This window comes from Arvicola amphibius, chromosome 12, assembly GCF_903992535.2.
Source record: "Arvicola amphibius chromosome 12, mArvAmp1.2, whole genome shotgun sequence".
Lineage (NCBI taxonomy): Eukaryota > Metazoa > Chordata > Mammalia > Rodentia > Cricetidae > Arvicola > Arvicola amphibius.
The window spans coordinates 156,637,658-156,653,507 of record NC_052058.2 but is presented as its reverse complement, the minus strand read 5'-3'; the positions used below and the strand labels follow the sequence as shown (position 1 = coordinate 156,653,507).

General features: G+C 38.2%; 1 protein-coding gene across 1 annotated transcript in view; it reads right to left on the bottom strand.

Moving 5' to 3' along the window:
• Window positions 1–15,850, bottom strand: part of Rab38 (RAB38, member RAS oncogene family) — a 51,599-nt gene that overhangs the window by 26,379 nt on the left and 9,370 nt on the right. Inside the window, exon 2 of the mRNA XM_038314253.1 lies at window positions 4,435–4,715. Coding sequence (XP_038170181.1) covers window positions 4,435–4,715 — 281 coding nt within the window. The remainder of the gene's footprint in view (window positions 1–4,434; window positions 4,716–15,850) is intronic.

The window sequence follows — 15,850 nt, the reverse complement described above, 5'->3', positions numbered from 1 at the left end:
AGAAATTCTCAAAGTGTGGCTGTACTTAGTTTAAGTAGGTCATGAGGGATGTACCCTAGAAGAGTATTTTTTGTTCATGTTCCTCCTTCTTCTTGGCCTTCCTCTCTCTTTCCTGGTCATCCTTTTCTTCTTTCTTTGCCTTTTTCCCTCCACCTTACCCACTCTATCTTTGCTTTTTTTCTTTTACTGGCTCACATGATGTTGCCCTCACCTTAGTCAAAGAAACATGGATTGAGACTTCTGAAACCATGGGCTGAGAAATATGTGTAGACCCATCTTCCTTCTGAGGTGTTTCTGTCAGGTGATTTGTCACAGAGAAAGAAAGACTTATTTCCATTGCATGTGTCTCTCACATTAGACCTGAATTTCTGGAAAACAGACTCAGACTTTGCCATCTGTGTCAGCTGCTCAGTAAGTAGTTATTATAGAAGGCCACCATAGGGGAAAGCCACAAGGTAGCCCATTGTGGTGCTTCGGTGACTTAGCTGGGCTGTTAGTGAACCTATATTGAAATCTCATTTTTATTACAGGCCAACCATGGATACGTCATTTACACTTTCTACTTTAAACGTTAATGTCCTTATCTGTAAAACAGAAAATTGACAGCAGCTTCATTATAAACTTGTCTGAAGGAAACCAATAGCACAGTATTTTATATAAACCCATAATATCTTAATAAGAGAAAAGCTATTCCTATTATAAAACATCCATGGCAAACTTCCAAAATGGACAGATGTTGAGCAATCCAGGGTCTGCAGTCTACAATTTGGACAACTAAGGTTTGCTGGCTGCCAGGCCTAAGTAGTCATAGCAGAAAAGGTGTCATCAACAATTTGTAAACCATGAGCACAGCTCTGCTCTAAGAGAAGCTTAGGTTAATACAGAGGTGGCCTATATTTGGCCCACAGGTCATAGTTTATCGACACTTGCTAGGTTGTCTGAATATTAATCATTTATGAATGAAGCTCATTGGAGATGATTGATCTAGGAAGTGGAGAAATCAAAGGAATCCCTGTCAGGATGAGTTTCAGTATATGGCATATAAACTAGGCTCTTCTGAACAAGTCTCGAGATGGAATGCTATCATTTTCTAAATGTGAGAAAGCAAAGATTGGAGGTCTAAGTTATAAAAGCATGGACCACGAAGGACTGAGTTGCCAAGCTCTAGTTACATTCGCTAACAATCTCTTTCCCTCTCCTGAAATGGGATGTCAGCGGATATAGAAAATTGTAAGCACAAAGGTAAGGAATATTTAAAGAACTAATTAGGTACAAATTAAAATGCTATTATTAATTTATGCTGATCCATAAGCAGATTGGTAGCTTGAATTTGTGAGTCAACCTTAAGCCACTCTCAAACTCAGGAAAAGATTCCATTTCTCAAGTAAGGCATTAAGAGTCTGTCAGCAGTAATTATTCAGACAGTGGTAGTACAGACTGGTAGTCATTATGGAACCAGTCAGAACTATTAAACACACCCATAATCTCCTTTAAGTTACACTTTCGAACTTCAGTCCAACTTTGGATTTCCAATGGGTCTCATCCTTTTATGTTTCCAAGTTCTAACAGTTTCAACCAGAACTAAAAAGGCAGAGTAAACCGTATGAGCAGGTTAAAAGGCAAGGCGAGATAGGTCTGCCTATCTACACCCTGTAATTCCATCTAAATTCATGGGAGCTGAATGGATAAACTGATGTATTTTCCTTAGGGCCTTGTTAAAAAAAATGGTTCTTTGAACACACTATAGACTTAGGGTACACCATTCATAACACAGACCCTGAAAGAAATAACCTGATGAACTGTGCTTATCAATGAACACACAAGGGATGACAGAGGTTTCTTTTTTTACACTTTGACATTTGAAAGCAAGAAGGAATCAGAGATGGCTTATTACTTGCTTTAATAGAAAAGGGTTTAAAAAATAATGTGTTATGCTCAGCTCATTAAAAAAAGAAATTAGAATTGCACTTTGCCCATACCCAAGTGCAATTATCTATGCAATTCCAGTCTGTATAAATTCAAGTTTTATATCTGTTTATTTTCTAGACTCCTGTAAAATAAATGATGTGTGATTCTACCTTGAGAAAGTGTCCAGAAAACTCGCCAATCTTAAATGCTCCCCATGCCAGCTTCAGAATAGCTTAAAAATAATAAATTAGATCACTAAGCTTAATGAAACACAGAAAACTTTCCCTTTACAACAACAACAACAACAACATGATTCTAGGCTAGCATTCCTACGGCTCTGTCAAGTGTTTAGCATGCTGCATGGCTCAGTATAGTTGCCTGTTAGAAGCAACAGGAAAAACCAAAACAACAACAAACCAGCTGCCTGTTATGACACAGCGTCAGACTGTGGACCACACCTTAATTTTTAAAATACACTATAATTAAGTATAAAGAAGTCTGTATTAAAAATAAAGAAATAAAATAAATATTCAATTTTAGGGTGGTCTCCTATGCCTCAATTTTTATTTCTTTTGTAAAAGATAGTACTGCCTACCCCATGAAGTCTTACAATAACTAAGTGGTCTCTTATATAAAAATCTTTATACACAGTTAACAACAGGGGTTAGAGAGATGACTCAATGGTGAGGAGACCACCCAGCTCTTCTGGAGGACAGGGGTTAGAGTCCCAGTGCCCATATCAGACTGCTCAAAACTGCCTGCAACTCCATTTCCAGTAGATGACCTAACACCCTCTTTTGGTCTCCATTGGCACCTGCACACTTGTGGCACACAGGTACACATAAAAAAATAAATAAATAGATCTTTCAGAAAAATGAAGTCAACTAATATCAGAATTTAGAGATTGTTGGTGTGGATTCAGAACACATAGGAAGTTAAAGTCTAAGAAATTCTTATAGTAAAAGACAGCATTGAACTTGTTTTTCTCACCCTTTTCTGGACCACATTCATGGTAAGCTATGTTCTTACCTTTTCTGGACCACATTTATGGTAAGCTATCTTCTTATTTGAAAGGGACAGAAGCCTAATGCCAGCAGGGTAAATATGGGCATATTCAAAGAATACTGCATAGTGTGTAGAATCATGCATGCATCCAGAAAAACAATCCACCTTGATCTTCCAGGATGAAACTCAAACCACACAGAGAAACAGCTTAAGGAAGAAACTGTTTCTAGCCCCCTCCCAGAACTGGCCCTGTTGTTTTCGAAGCAGCAAAGAACTCAACTATTTCATGGGTTGAGCAGCGACTGATTATGGCAAGCACAGGTGCCTAAAAAGCACTCTGCTTCCCAAAGATGAATCTTTTCTGTCATCCTGCTCCAGAAAAAAAAAAAAAAATGGACCCTGCATCATGCCTTTGTTGTCTAGTGGCTCATTTTCTCGTCCATTTACTTGATGGAATCTAGGTCATGAGGCTATGTCCTAGTTCCAGGAGAAGCCATAGAGGAAGGCAAGAACAAGTGAGATGGTTCAGTGGGCAATGGCAATTGCTGCCAAGTCTGACAGCCTTCCATTCCTGGCACCCACAAGGTGGGAGGAAAGAACAGCTCCCAAAGGTTGTTCTTTGACTTCCACACTTGTGTACACACACACACACACACACACACACACACACAAATAAATAAATAAATAAATGTAATAAAACTACTATAAATAGCATATGAAATGTGCTTGCCAAGAATGCACAAAGCCTAGAGTTCAGCCCAAGCCGTATCACCTCATGAAATCATGTGGGGTGGCACATGCTGGTAGTCCCAGGGCTTAGCACGTTGTGGCAGAAAGGTGAAAAAGCAAAACAAAACAAACAAGTCATAGGCTTTTCTTTCCTACATGGGTGAACTAAAGAAAAAGTCCGTAAAGACAATAAATGCGCTTAGCACTTACTAAAATGTAAAAAGAAGTTGCTGCAGAGTACAGTGTCTGCTCTTCTACTGCAGTAAAGCAGCACAGTCTCAGAAGGCACAGCCAAGCGCTTTCATCCTCTAAGCGGAAAGCACCCACAGGCGTATTTACTTTTAAGCTAAATTGGGGAGATTTTAATTTAAAATAGTTGCTTCCCAATGCATCTACTGATCTTAGACCACTCTTGGAGGTATGGGCTTAGAGAGTCACTCTACATAAAACAGAAATCGTTGAGGAAATCAGTCAGAAATAGGGCTCGGGGGTGAAGGGAAAGAAGAACAGAAGACTGTGCACTTTCCTCTGTGGAGTTGACTCCTCCTCAGTATTATACAGACAGAGCATGCTCCATTGTTTCCCAGACACCCTTTCATTACCTCGTGTCCTACTTAAGAATGCAATTGCACCGGAAGCACTACACTTGTAGACTAAAAGGGAAGGAGTGGGGCAAAGAGAACAACAACAAAAAAGGCTTAAATACAGGAGGACTTCTCTCACCAGAGTGCAGCTGCATGTGCCTCTTTGTGAATCTTACTCTACTAAACTCTCCTTTTAAAGTGACATTACCTTGGCTGAGGTTTCAAACCATCCTACGAAGCCATGCTCCTTGCAGAACTGGTCCATCTTGAGTCCATTGTTCACAAGCACGTCCTTTCCCTGGTCACATTTGTTGGCCAACAAGACCACTGACACTGGCTTACCATTAGGGAGAGTTAACTTTGAGTCTAAATCATTTTTCCATTTTGCCACTGCTTCAAATGTGGCTGGCCTGGTGACATCGAAGACAATGAATGCTCCCATAGCTTCTCGGTAATAGACTCTTGTCATGTTTCCAAATCTCTCTTGACCTGTCACCAAAAAAAAAAAAAAAAAAAAGAATTCAAAAAGTTATTAAACTTGCTCTGGTGTTCAGGCAGACTCAACAGAAGGCAAATGTGAGCAAGCAAGTCTTCCAAACTCCTTCACGATCCCAGTCATAGCGAGGTCTGACAAAAAGTGCCATCTTCAAAACATCACAAAGTTGTCATTTGACAGGAAGTGTCACAGAGTGGGAATTATGGCAGAAAGTGGACTTCAGCTGTACAAGTTTTTCTCATTTATGAGGACAAACTGACATAATTGTTTGAATTATTGACACTATAAATCTCCCCTACCCAGCTATGGAGACTGTTTCAAAAGGCGATACAAAGTCAAGGAGAAACCATGTCTTCTTAACTACACTTATAATGACTTCTATTTCACTGAAGAGCTATTTATTATTATTATTATTATTATTATTATTATTACAACTTTCATAAATTATTTTTTTTCTTACTGTGTATTAACCTATATCTCAAGGATTTTTGCTTTTAATAAGCTTTTATGACTGTCCTTCCTTCCTCTATACATACTCTAAAATATTTCCTCTGGTAATTCTCATGATTCTATTTCATATCATTTCCTTCTTATCATTCTATCTTTCCCGCTTCCACATTCTCTTTCACCCCACTCTTAAATATTTTCTCTAAATGCATTACACAATAGAGTCCCTTAGCAAGTAACCTAGAGGCACTGTCTCTGAACTCTACCAGGATTTAAGCAAGAGTACAAATTATCTTCTACTTAAATTAAGATTGAGATTGCCACTAAATCCATGACTGTGGTTGGTTACTGCTCTAAACAGCATTTTAAAACATAACCCTAAGTAAAGACATCTCACCAGAGAACTAACATGAAAATGAAAGCAATAAGAAGAATAAGGAAAAACTGAAAATTGGGAATACCATTCTTTTAACAGAAGCATGGGCCACAAATGTATGAAACGATCCACTCCGACACTTCCAAAGCTCCCAACCCCTCAGCACCAGAAACCAAAAACAATGAGATTCCAGAAATGTTAGAAAAAGAGCCCAGAGTCCCACTTTTAAAAAGAATCAGAAACTACAAAGAGAGCTAAAGTAAGCAGATGAACGAAGGAAGGAAATTGGGACCTAGACAAGGAAGGTACTAAAGAAGATAAAGCAGTAACTTGGAGAAGAAATTCAAATATCAAGGACTCAGAGAACAATTTCAAAAAGGATATTGAACCCCCAAAAGAGAATCAAACAGAAATTTTAGAAGTAAAAGAAATAATCAGTCAAATAAAGAACAGTGGGAAGCATGTTCAACACAGAACCCCAAGCAAAAGATCTGAATCAGGAACAAAGGACAAAGTTGGGAAAATAACAAATTCAGACTTATATAAATATGGGATTGATGAACATGACTAAAACGTCCAAGAACTATGGGATACATTCAAGATACAGAATCTAAGAATCCATTAGGTATAAAATGGGTCTGCTAACGCCTAGAGGAATAAAAAATATATTCAGTAAAATTATAACAGAAAATTTCCCATCCCTAGAAAGATATTTAAATGCAAGAGGCATTTAGAACATCCAAATAGACATGACTAGAGAATAATCCACTACAACATACCTGTTAAAATGCCAAAATTACAAAAAAAACCCCACAAAAGAATATGGAAAACTAAAAGTTAAAAATATCAAGACATTACATAGATGACTATATCAGGATAAGATCAGCTGTCATAGCAACAACCTTAAAACCCAGTGCAAAGCTCCATCACTTCAGAATTGCTATTCTAATATTATCCTAATATGTTCATTGAGATATATAGATTTGGGGTCTGACTAATCTCATTGCATACTGTCTTTTATCTGAAAGTGCTTTACAACATATTTTAATTATTATAAAGAAAAGCCATATAACAATGAAATGTTATATTTTAAACCCTCAAATCAAAAAAACAAATCAACAAAAGCTGCTATACACAAGAAAGTCATCTCTTAAAATTGACAATCAAACATCATTTCAAGATAAGCACAAATTAAGTCAACTATTAAAATCAGGCCAGCAATACAAACTATACTAAAAAGGGGAAACACACAGAGAAAGAAAAAACACAGACTTGTCAGTAAGCGCATAAAAAAGTAATACAATTTGGTTCAAGAATAGATAAAATATGGAGAATTGGTGAGGGATCAATCAGGTACAATACAGTAAAGTGAAACCCCTAAAATGAACAGGCAGGAAGAACCAATCTCCAAAGAAAATCATGAGAATATCAACTCTCTCTCAGTAACAACCGGAAATGCAAAGAGACTCATCTATTGAAAGAAATAGACCAGCTGATGGATTAAAAACAGCATTCAGGGATTAAGCAATAATAAAGTTCATTACTGTGTACTAATTAAAATTTATTTAAAGGAGCTTTTAAAAAAATAATCACATATATCTAGTGACTGCTACATTATATGATGACAATACAGGATATTTGAATCAACACAGGTCATTGGATCGGGCAAGAGTGCTCCGAACACGATACACAATGAGGTTACCATGAAAAAGTTTGCTCCTTGGAGTTTATATTCTAGTGGAAAGACAAATTAGCAATTAAAGTATGTAGTATTGTAAAGAGACACTCAAAATCTATTTTGATCAAAGGTAATAGAACTAGTTACCATATTTTGTATGCTTACTGCCCATCAGAAATATAATTTATACAAATGACCATGAAATCATAGTTATTACCCTCACCGTTTAGTTTCTTATCATTATTGATGTTGTGGAGATTAGGATAAACTCCAGCATCTCAGGAATGTTAGGCAGGCACTCTACAACAGGGCTCCATTCCCAGCCATTATCCTCAATATAAAATGAGAAAATTGAGAATTGGAACATGTGTGTAGCTTGCCCATATAAAATAGACGATAAGCTTACAAAGTCCAAATTCAAACCTCAGCTGCCTGAATCCAAAGCCATGATAACTATTAGCATCAAGTACTGTCAGCTTCTAAGCCACACTCTTGAGCTAACTTGACTCCAGATTTATGTTCCACAAACAGCCAACTCAATCCAATTTTACAGATACTTGCTGGACGTCTATAGAATCTGTGCTAGTCTCTGGTCTGTGTCCTTACAATGTACCAGTGAACCAGTCTCTCCATTAAGGAGTCTTCAGTCCATTAGACAAAGAAATAATCTTGGTATTGAAGAAAATCGTTTCCTTTAAAGAATAAAGATTGGTTTGGGAATTAGTTGCAGTCAGCCAGAAGCAGTTTTGCTCTGAAAATCTTCCTAATGAGTATTGGCAAGTTTCTTATACTTTCTCAATTAAGCCCGCCTCATCTGGAAAGTGTCTCTAAGACTATGAAATCAGTTTTGTGCAGATGGAAGGCATTGACAAAGCACCCAACAGTCAAAATTTCTCTACTATGCTGAAAATATAATAGAAATATAAGTTCTAGAAAATAGTTTTAGATCAGAATTTAAGACAAAAACACTTAGTTACTTCAGCAGAGACAAAAGGTGAGCAAAATCCTATTACCTCTAATTATTTCTGCTAATGATTTCTGAAGACAGGGACTAATGAAGGATGGATTTTTATTTTATGAGTTCCCAAATCTTTATTTACATGAATCATAAAATTATAGAAATCAGAACAAAATTAGGTATGCATCACTTTTCTTAGAAAGAATAAAATGCTAAAAATGCAATGTATTTAGGAAAATGGATCAAAAAAATACTTTAGATAAACTTAGAACCCAAGATTTTCTGCTGGTGAATTTCAACATGAAGTAGTGAATGTCTTCTCTAAGCATGCCATGGGGAGGGATGGAAATCGACGGCTCTTGCCTTTGTATCTGAGCATCTGCTCACGGATGTGTGCTGGAGAGCAGCATTTCATCGGGACCAGCACAGGACAATCTGATATTTCTTACATAGGTGGCACCACAGAGAACGTCAAAACTGTTTCCCACAGTCATCCAGTCAATGAAGGGAAGAGTAAAACCTTTTTCATATGACACGCAACCTCCGGATGAACTTTCCTTTTTTCCCAATGACCCCTCCTTTATTCTTTTTTAATGCATCGTACAAATAATGACCTCCTTTGATACTGTTCAGGGTGGGGCATGACATTTCAGGACAAAAGGGAAAAAAAGCCTTCTGTGATCATTCAGAACTCGGAGGGCCTTTAGGCTTATTAAGGATGTCTTATGATCTCTCTAGAGAGCTAACTAGATGAAGGGCAGTCACGGGTTATTCAACAATCTGCTTGCCCAGGGGTTTGCAAAGTAGGTGGCTCCCAAGAATGATGGTTTTACACTAACATACGGACAAGGATCATATTCAGACTGTGCAAAGAGCAACATATTAGGTATTCTACCCTGACTGGTATTTTCAAAGGACAATGTGTGTGAAGGGGTGTGAATGAACGCATCAGAAACAAGGAGAAGGCAATTTCTCTAGAAAGAAAAGACCTTTGTACGTGGAGGTCATTGGGCCAAGCCACTGAGAAAGTTGGTATTTTTGACATTCCAGAAAGGGGTCACAGGCAGACCTGAGCATTTCTGGCTCTCACGTCTTACCCTTCCTTCGTCAGGTGACAGTCCTCTCTGCTACTTTTTGGTAGAAGTGGGAATCATGTGACTCTTAGCGAGTGCCTACTTGAAGGTAGAATAGAGACTTGTCTAAGCTAGCCTAAGTAAATTTTCTTTAAAACAAAGCAAAGACTATAATTCAAAACCCACCTCTGCCATAACAGTACTCACCCAACACACATTTAGCGGACAGCTACTTAACTCTGTGCCACTGAAATGTAGGCCTCCTGGTCATGAGAAGTTTCTTAAGCAAAGAGTCATACTTGGCTCTTCTACTGAAAATGGCCTGCTTCATTAGGTGGAGCTCTTCTCTCCTAGCCTCTAAACACACTCCATCGTGGTATGGATATGGCTCATGATTCTGCTCCCAGCCTGAGGGATGCAAAATTGTAAGCTCATTTATTTAAGGAGTCAGAAGACATGGGCCTTAACGTTATTATCACCATTAATCTTAAATGGTATTTTCACTTCATAATGAGTGTTCTTGCTGGTTTTCTGGGACAGTTGTAAAACACTAATCAAATCAACCCAAAGAAAAGGGCTTTATTTTGCATACAAGTTAATCTTCAAAGAAAGTCAAGGCGGGAAATAAAGGCAGGAATCTGGAGTCAATAACTGAAGCAGAGATCACTGAGAAATGCTGCTTCCCAGCTGGTTTTAAGGCTCTGAATCCACTAGCGTTTTTACAAAGTCTGGGCCCACCCACCTGCCCACAGTAGGCTAGGCCCTCCTACATCAATTAGTAATTGAGGATTCCTCCTCCTAGGTGATTTTAGGCATCTGTCAAGTTGGCAGCTGAAGATAACTATAGCAATCAGTACCCAAAATGTTCTCACTAAGAACAGCCTAGCAGTGAGTCTCCCAAACAGGAATAAAACCTATGTGGAATTTAGAAGGTTATAATCTACAAACCATTCATTACTTCATATCCAATTTCACCAGTACACAATCTTATGTTCAAAATGTATCTGAAGTATTTTTTTGAGGTTATACTGGCATGCATTTTACTAAATATATTGCATTCTCAGTATTTCATTTTTCAAAGAAAAATGATGTGCACCTTTTGTTCTGATTTGTGTGTGTGTGTCTGTGTGTGTGTGTGTGTGTGTGTGTGTGTGTGTGTATAATTTTATGATTCAATGTAAAAAAGGATTGGGCTCATAAAATAAAAATGCCCCTTCATTAGTCCCTGCCACCAGCAATCACTAGTAGACAGAATTAGAGGCAATGGATTTTGTTCACATTTTCACCTCTGCTTAAGTACTTGTAAAACTGCTTTGTCTTAAACTTTGATCCAAATCTCTATTTTTAGAACCTATATCATATTTTTATTAAGTTTTTAACATACTAAAGAAATTTTGACTATTTTTGTCTTTTGGGTGGGGGCATTTCATCTGCACAAAGCTGGTCTCCATATTCGTATAGACATTTTCCAGATGAGGAGGGCTTAATGGGGAAAGGAAAGGGATTCACCAAAACTAGGCAGATACTTTTAGCCAACTGACCCTAAACTACCCGTTTGTGACTTCAGATTAGTCTCTTCACCATAAAGGGTCTCAGATTTCTCACTGTCTACTTGCAAACTACGTTTGTTATTGTTTCTGGGAATCTGGCAAGTGTAAGAGTCAATATGATTAAGTTCACAGGATCCGGAATTGTCCATAATACAAGTATCTAGGCTTGTCTAGGAGGGAGTATCCAGATACAGTCGAGCGAAACCTTAAATGAGGGCAGCACCATGACATGAGCTAGGCTCCTAATCTAAAAGGGAGAAGGAGAAAGTGAGCTGGACACTGGTATGTACTGTTCTCTGCTCCCCTGAGTGTGACTGCAATGTGACCAGCCACCCCCTGCTCCTACCACCGTATATGCCAACGTCAACTCTATCTCGTGGAAGTGGATGCAAATGAACCATCCCTAAGTTGCTTTGGTCGGGTATTTTATCACAGCAAGGAGACTAGCAACTGATACTGTAGGTGCCCAACAGGTTCACATCCAACCACTCCTGTGTTTGCCCATCTGATTCATAGCATCTCTCTTATAAACACCCACAAGAAACGGTCATGCTAGCTTTCAATACACTTTATTTTCCCAAGCAACGAGTCTCCAATACCCACCCCAAATTCCATTTCTAAAGTGGCTCTAAACTCTGCCATCCCCTACCCATCAAAATTGCCCCTGGTCTATAAAGCTACACTGACCATCACCTGGACCCTTGGTAGGTCCTTGGCTGTCCCTCATCACTTTCTCTCTACCAAGATATAAACATAAACAAGAGTGACTATAACTGTATCAATACAGGTTTTTCAACAGTTTCAATCTGGTTGCATTTTTAAGAAACATGAAATATTGATAGAACACCTAATCTTATTCTACACACTTCAGAGAAATATTTTATGTGGAGCCCAGAAGTCTCCACTTGTAAACTCCCTCTAGGTGACATTAATGTATACCCAAGACTTATAACTACAGAAGGTAATTTTTACCCTTATTCTATGTCATTTTTGATCATTAGCCACACATATTTAAGAAAAATATTTTCATTAACACTATATATACATATATATGTATATATATATATATATTTATCTACTTTTACAAATTATCTGGCTTCCTTCCAAATGCTCTATGGCCCAGTCCTATTTGAAAATTCATCTTCTTCCTAAGAACCTTAGGCAGCGTTTATGTGAGCACCCGGGATTTGAACTTGGGTCCTCGCATTTGCACAGCAAACAGTTCTCCTCTTTGAACCATCTCCCCAACCCCACATCATCGTCTTATCCTCCATCATGATTACCTGTTATGATGTGTATTTATGCTTCCACCTCATTCATGGCCCCGAAACTTTAGGGAGCATGTAAGAATGTGTTGGTGTCGTAAACCTTAAGGGTCAGTTCTTTCTCTCTTGGATACAGATAGAGCACCAGATACAATGATGAAAATAAATTGCATTTAAAATTTCATTATTTTTTCTGCAATACATCAGTATATATTCACAAGCCTCTAGTACATGCTGGCACACCTACTCTATAATTGATTGTCATTTCTAGTAGATAATAAGTGTTCATTGGAGGAGAAAAATCAACTTTATTCTAACAAGGTTTGGTGTAGGAGGTCCTTCTTTCTATGTGTTGTTTGTATTGGTTAATGAATGAAGAAACTGCCTTGGCCTTGATAGGGCAGAACTTAGGTAGGCAGGGAGGGGGAACAGAAATAAATGATGGGAGGAAGAAGGACAGAGACGGAGAAGCCATGAATCCTCCACCTGAGACAGACGCCACTTAGAATCTCCGGTAAGCCACTGCCATGTGGCGATACACAGATTAATGGAGACGGGTTCAACTAATATGTAAGACTTTTCAATAAGAAGTTAGAGCTAATGGCCAAGCAGTGTTTTAATGAATACAATTTCTGTGTGATTATTTCGGGGCTAAGCTAGCTGGGTGGCTGGGACGAACAAGCGGGCCTCCTCCTACAAAGGTTGTGTACATGTCTGTATTTATATGACTAGTATGTAAAAAGTAGGAAAACAACATAAAATCAAAAGTAAATATAGCTACTTCACAATTCTTTGAAAGAAAATAATCAAATTATGTAGTTCTGAAGGCTTGGAGAAACCCATGTGTTACAATAGAGAGCATCTTATGAAGGTTTTCTTGTTTTTAGGTGCCTCAGTGATCATCCGGGGGTAGATTTTAATCTATTCACTCCTCACTATCTTCCCCTGAGATGCCAGTGACAGGAAGGTATCTATTAATCTAGATTTCTCCTCATTTAGGCATAGATTATACTTAGTACCAAACTTCTATGATCACCCCTGAAATACTACCAACTGACCTACAACCCTGATAGATCAAATTTCTATCACCCCCATGACCAGCTTTGAACTCTACATGGTGAAAGCCCCATTAAGGTTCACATACTGAGTGAAAAAGAAACACTATGTTGTGATCCGATTAGAAGACCCTCCTAAAAAGGCTCAAGTACTGAAAGCCTGAGCTTTTCCTTAGCTGAGAGAACCAGATCATGAAGATACTGGTTTCATATAACCAACACCAAACAGAGATGGGACCTGGCTGGAAGACTGGAAGATTTTCCTCCTCAGATAGTCTTTCATAGTGCCAGAAAAGCTAGCTAATCGCCTTAACCCCTTAGCTCCCTCCCAACAGACAAGTGTAGGCTCACCGTGTCTTAAACATGCCTGTCTTGTCTTAGTAATCTCCACCGTCATTCCACTTGAACTGGAATAGACAAACTATTTCATCAGGCAACAACAAAGAAACAAACAAAAATCTTTAATGCTTACGATTTTCTAGGAATTGTTTTAGCAATTAGAATAAAATTTCTTTGATTCCATGGTGATTACATTCCACTGATGAGAGGTAGACAACCAATTTTAACAAAAGCAAATAAGATTGAAAGAATACTATTTACGTGCTTTTAAAAAAAGTTATGGAAAAAATGAGTCAGGAAAAGAGAAAAATATATTCTGAGGGAGAGGACAGAATTTTAAAAGTTGTGTAAGGAAGTAACTACCCAGTAAATGGATATAATCTGAGCAAAGACCAAAAGCCTAAAGTAAGAAATTACATGAATATTTTGTAGGTTTAAACTGAGGGAGTACCTGGCACAAAGATAAAAACACAGGTCAGTCTGGCAAGTCTTTGGGGAATAGTAAGGGGATTGGGTGCGATACCAAAGACTGCACACGGGTCAGAGCAGACTAGAATGTCCAAAGTATAAACAGTTTGGTGCCATTGTATTGATGTTGCCTTTAGTTCTAGGCGAGATTTGAAACTACTGAAGCAATGTAAGCAGATGAGAAATCACAAATTACTAAGACTGCTGTATTGAGAAATGATTCGTGGCAGTAAAGATAGAACTGGAGATACCAGTTTAGGAAGGTTTTGCAACAACTAGCAAGAGTATTATTTGAATTAAATTAATAGTTTTGAAGAGGGTTTGTTTCCTGGATTAAACTGAAGATGGGCATAGCAGAGGAATTGTTCAGGGGATGATTCAAGCCTGACTCTTAGAGCCTCAAAGACAACATGACTCTACCATAGATGGGAAGGAGAGGATGCCATCAGGCAGAGGTCTGATGTGTGCGACTCTGTGGCAGAAAGTAGGTCAGGATTCTGACATGTTACAGTTGATACTTCTGTTATGAAATACGTTACAAAGATAGTTGGCTATATGGCCAGAAGTTCCAGGATGTGGTCAGGGCTGTAGATTTATTTAACCTATTCTCCTTTTAATTTATGTGCACTACTTCCAAATTCACTTTCCGTGGCACTGAGTCTCAGTATCAACACTGGGAGAGATTCATGGGCCTAGAGCCTAGAGCTGAGGTACAGAATGAGAAATTAGACAGTTAATGTGTGGTGTGAGCCACGCTAGGTTTCAAACAATTTAAATTCTTCCTTTCAAACAGTTATAATAGAAAGGAAACTGTACCATAAATATTCACATATTGGAATATCTTAAAAATTCTGAACACTTGGAAATACAGGGCTCTTATTAATAATAAAGTATGTATTTATATGGTTCATTTGTCAACACTTTTGAACTAGCTAGCCAATGCTAAACTCCTAAACTTTCCTTTTAAGGGGAAATTCTGAAACAACTACTTTCTTCATATATATAGTCATTTTCAAGTAAAACACCCATTTTAAATGAAAATTTTGCATTCATACCGTTTTAATGAAATAAGTACCTCTTTTCTTATCAAAATATCTAGAAATCAGGAAAAGATACAGTTTTATTTTCTAAGAAACAACCACAACCTGTCCATTGTTGCATGGCTCCAGTCACTAATTACTTAGGAGATCCTGGTAGTTTTTGTTTTGGTTTGCTTGATTTGCTATTTCATCAAAATACATGAACATACTTTGATTTATTCAAATATAAAAGCCCAGATCCAGGGCTGTGGAGAAGCTTAGTTCCCACTTCTTGGGGGCATGGGAGCAGTAGCTTGAGTAATCCAAAGTGGGAATATATTTTCAGAGAGTCTCTTAACAGATAAGCATTTGTCTTCTGGTCCCATGTGGGAATACAGGAGTTGTCCTCCTAAGTGCTGTAAGAGCCAATCAGTCAGTCTCTTCTCAGTCCTGGGTCTAACACGGAAACCTTCACCTTAAGGAGGTCCACTGTCACTATAATGTTACCTCTTCCATATCTTCCTCCTAACCAAATCCTAAGCAGCCTTTACGATTGTACCCAAGGCCAACCTTCCTGGAAACTCTGACTATTTGCCTTTGCACTCATCCCCTTGTTGTGTTCCCATAGCAATGACTCACTATACCACCCTCTTGGCTATTTAACTCGGCATCTGCTTGTAGTATTTTTCGTGTTCTGTAAGCCTCTACCTAATGACAATGTAGACTCCTAAAGCTACGCCATCCATTACTCAATCTCAGTACCCCCCTCTGCATAGCACACAGACTGTAAGAGGCTCTAAATTGCACTCCTAATTGGTTTACGTAACATAATGAAGCTAACAATACAGGAACTCCAAGCAATGAAATGACTATTAAATTTGTGAGAGGGAACCCCGGCAA